We start from the raw sequence: 4,745 nt of genomic DNA, 5'->3' as shown, positions 1-4,745 counted from the left end.
CACGCTGGAGGGACTATGTTTCTCGACTGGCCTGGGAACGCCTTGGGATTCCCCCAGAGGAGCTGGCCCAAGTGGCTGGGGAGGGGGAAGTCTGGGTCTCCCTGCGTAGGCTGCTGCCCCCGCGACCCGACCTCGGATAAGAGGAAGAGGATGGATGGATGGATGGATGGATGGATGGATGGATGGATGGACCAGTAGCTAGTGCATGCCCCCCCCGGTGTTGGAGCCAATTATCTGTTGTGCCTCGCTCATGTATTTACATAAATACTGTATACAAAGAGGCATTCAAGGGTTGTTAGAACACAAAATATAATAAAGAAAAATAAATAAAAAGAAAAAATGTTGCTTACTTTGCCCACCTGTTGCTGTTTAGGTCAGGACAGAAAGATCTCATAATCAAAAGGTTAATTTAGCTCTGTCTCAGTCCATTTCTACATCATTAACTTGATATGTTTGGTTTTAATGTTGCACAATTCTTCCTTTTACAAGCTTCCTACTGACAGTTAATTGAAACTGTTTTCCATAATGATTTAGTCATGCTCAAACAGATCCTCCTTTGTGACACTAAAAACTCTGACTTTAAATCAACATAAATCAGTACAGCCCTGATGTGTGTCCAGTAACTGTTTTCACATCATGAAGTTTCCTAGCATGCCCTCTCATTGTCGACATAAGACTAATAACTGTAGAAACGTGTATTCCAGCCATGAAGTTGCCATGCAGCTGCACACATTTCCACTGGTTTTTCACTGTTGAACTTTTGCACGGAAAAGGGTGATTGCCATGTTTTTATGCATACACACCATTTGTACATGATGTACTGGCCCTGGTGTTTCAGCAGGGGGTGGAGATTTTATGTTCTCTATCCACTTTCTAATAGGTGGATGTCTCCAGATTAAGGGCACAACATAGAAAAACATTATTTATAGAGTAAGATTTTACAGCTGGGCAGACATAAACGTTAAATTTATAGAATTTAGTGATTTTTATTTGTCTGCTTACCACCTGGCTGCTGTCCGTGACGTAGTTCCAGATGATGCTCAGGTCACTGAGAGAACCCGTGTCATAAGAGGCGTCCAGAACCACCCTCTGACCCTCGTTAGCACTTATATTGATTATTTTTGTCTGGGCCCATATGCCTGGGTGAGGAAAACACATGAGGAGAAAAAAAAAAACTGTCATTATCCTTGTTAGGTTTTCATGATGTTTAACAATGTCAGCTGTTCTAAATCTTGCTTTACATGAACAGAAAATGTGTTTTCAACTTTCATTGTTTTACAACTAAATTATGCACAAATAAATCCCAGTCAAACTAAAGGTAAAAACAGTCCAACCACAGTGACAGGGTGAGTTTATCATCTTCACTTTAGTTTGAAGAAACAAACTGACGGCATTTTAGGATTCTCAAACAAAACAACCATTCAGAGAGAAGACATTCATCCCCTTTGTACTTTTTAACATTTTGTCACATAACAGCCACAAACGTCAAGGAATCTTACAGGCATTTAGATTATGTGAACACTGCAGTGTTTCATAACTTAGAGTTAGGTTAAATTATAAAAATAAGAATAAAGAAGACAAGTCTGAAGGCACATTATTTTGTGAAGCAGCAAAAGGAGAGACATGGGGTCCAATGTTTGCAGAAAATGTAGTGTGCATCTATGGCCAGATGGTGTCAGTAAAGAGCCAAGATGTAAAGAAAGAAATGATAAAAATGCCTATTTTCATGTGAACATTTTTACTGCTGATATCCACTTCACACATAATTCTGAATATTAAAACATAATTCAGATTCATTCAAGAGGAGAACAGGTGTGTCAATGACTGTTTCTGCCCAGTGATTGACTCTAATTAATGTTTACTGTGATTAAAGGTTTACCCCAATGAACACATGCCTCTGCATAGAGCTGTTCAACCTCTTTTACCTCTCTGTTCATCCCTGCAATCACAGCAGAGACAGCAGACAAAAAAAATAAGATGAATATTTACATTCACACCTAAGTTGTCTGTTGTGCCATATAATAAAAAAAAAAAAAATCACCTTTAATCATAAACAGAATCTTTTAAGATGCTTTTTTTCCCCTCTAATCATTTTATGTTTCAAGGTACGTTTCAGTCCTTTCTACAAAGGCCAACACGAGTCTGAGAAAACTTTGTCCCTGAACAGTTTTTAATTATTCATCCATCTGCCTCCTCTGACAGTGTGTACACATTCACTGGAAAGCATGGATTCCAGAAATCACATGACTGACATGTGAAGTTACAGAAAAATAAGGCAAAAATCTTGCCACAGTTGTTATCAACAAAGCTTAAAGTTCTCAAAGCAGAAAAAAATGATGAAATCAAATGTAACTACAAAGTTGAATTTCGGTGTTTTCCCATGAGAGTCAAGGCAGAACCTCGTCAGTACGTCTGCGCAGGCTCCAAATTTCAAAGCAGATGCTCGGCCTCCTAATGGTGTCAGATATGGCCAGCGACTGCTGAAGTCCCACAACTTTAAAACATCGCCAGGGTCACGCCACTGTAAATGGAATCAATGCCACAAGACTTTATGCATTTCACAATACAACTGAATAACTTCTGGAGTCAACCCAATTCAAGATGGCCACTAATATCAATTTTAATTAAATTCAATTCAATTTATTTTATAGCACTAAGAGTCAACAAAAGTCAGGGCACTGTACAAAAACATTCACATGCATTATAAAGAGCCATATACTAAAAACTATTTATCTAAGGAAGCCAGCAGACTGAGTCACAGTGGACTCAGTGGAAAGGAAAACCTCTCTTTTAACAGGAAGAAACCTCCAGCAGAACCAGAACCAGGCTCAGGACCAGCAGTCATCTGCTTCGACCGGCTGGGGTTTGAGGACAGGAAAGAGACACAGACAAACACAGAATGCACCACAACCAACTGACCTTAGCAAACACAAAAATGGCTATAACTTCTTTTACAGATGCTGGGCTAACATTTGGTATGCTAGTAGCTGAGCAATGTCCCTGACACATATTGTAAGTGCAATGCATTGCATGGCATCTTTGCTGAAAACTTTTGGTGTCAATCCCGTCTGTCTGTTAGCAAAAAAGAAAAAACAATCATCAACCACTAAATGGATTTTATTAAAACTTTCAGAAAATAATCACTGTTAATTAACTGATTAACTTTTGGAATTTGGAATCAACCCAGTTTAAGCCAACACAATTAATCAGGCCTCACTTTGCTCTGCCCATGTAGCGAATATCACTAACAAACAATTCACTCACAGTGAGTTTGGTTTTCATTTTTAGTGATTGCTGAAATGACTAAAGGTTCTACAGTAAAATCTTTAAAGGCAAGCTAGCCTAAAGAAATTGTCTTGTGATACCACTTTAGGTGAAAAGAGATCAAAAGAATGTTTCCTCAATGGTGGTAGGAAGAATTGTTACAAACAAAAGAAAGTGATTTTTATGGACAGTTTTTTTGTCCAGGTGGTGATAGTACTTTTAACTGAACTTAAATCAATCAACATTTATTTATAGAGCCCTTTATAACAACCAAACAGTGCACAAAGTGATCACAACACAAAAGTTAAGATCACAAACAACTTAGGTAGCAAAGGATGGTGTGCCAGACACAATGGACCCATATTGGAATGCTTGCTATTTTTAAGGCCTTTTACCCAAAAAGGCCTTTAGTTATTTGAATGTTTTTCTTCAACTGTACAACTGTCTAATTACCAAATGGCAATTTGTCTTTTTTCCCCATTTGTGGTTCTTAGAACACAATTTGTTTAAAATGACCTTTTGTGCCTGTCATCAGTAGCATTCACATTATTCACACTGGGCTTCTTATGAACTTAGATTCTGACACAAGTAAACATAAATAACACTTAGATAAGCAGCTACAAACTGCTATGTGAATATCTCAGGCAGCGAAAACCCAATATGGAAGAGAAGGAACAAGACGTACCATTACAGAAAAATAAGTCCCTGTACGCTATGTACCACAGACAGACTGAGGAAGTGGCTGATATCAACAAATCCTACCAGTGGCTATATGCTAGTATAGATTCTCAGTGATCGAGGATATCGTGTGATTCACATGGACATGTGATTTTAGCTGATTAAATAGAGCATTTTATGCAGTTTAAAGCTTGGAACTCCACACTCTCTAGTTCTGAATCGAGCAAGCTTCCCAGAAGGGAAGCAAAACATCTTTAGATACAGTATAGAAGCCCAATTGCTTTGTTTTCTTTTTTTGTTCATTACTTTTTTGAAATACCAGTGCTTAGAAAGGGTTGGACTAAAGGACAGCACAGAGGCACTAATCATGGCAGCACAGGAGCAATAGAGGCTGGGGTCTACTAAACCAGACAGGAGCCAAGGTGCAAAGATCCCCCTGAGACAGTCCAGCACATAATGGAAGGATGTAAGATGCAGGCAGGCAAAAACATGAAAAAGTGTACGTGAACATCTCTACCAAACATGGACTAGAGGAAACTCCATCAATGGTGGCAGAAAATGGCAGGGCCAAGATAATGTGGGACTTCCAGATCCAGATAGATGTAGCAATCCCAAGCGACTGTAACATCAAGAACCACAAAAGCTTGCAAAATACCAAGGGCTGAAAGAGAAAATACAAAACTTGTGGCGAGTCAAGGCCTTAGTGGTGCCAGTGGTCATTGGAGCACTCAGTGCTGTGACCCCCAAACTGGAAGAGAGGCTCCAACAGATCCCAGGAACAACCTCAGAGATCTCTGGCCAGA

General features: G+C 39.3%; 1 protein-coding gene across 1 annotated transcript in view; it reads right to left on the bottom strand.

The window, feature by feature from the left end:
- The window catches only part of esama (endothelial cell adhesion molecule a), an 85,411-nt gene that overhangs the window by 10,754 nt on the left and 69,912 nt on the right, over positions 1-4,745 (bottom strand). Inside the window, exon 2 of the mRNA XM_017433212.3 lies at positions 1,003-1,139. Within this exon, the coding sequence (XP_017288701.1) occupies positions 1,003-1,139 (137 nt within the window). The remainder of the gene's footprint in view (positions 1-1,002; positions 1,140-4,745) is intronic.

This window comes from Kryptolebias marmoratus, linkage group LG13, assembly GCF_001649575.2.
Source record: "Kryptolebias marmoratus isolate JLee-2015 linkage group LG13, ASM164957v2, whole genome shotgun sequence".
Lineage (NCBI taxonomy): Eukaryota > Metazoa > Chordata > Actinopteri > Cyprinodontiformes > Rivulidae > Kryptolebias > Kryptolebias marmoratus.
Note: the sequence above shows the minus strand (reverse complement) of the source record. Positions and strands in the feature narration are given on the sequence as shown.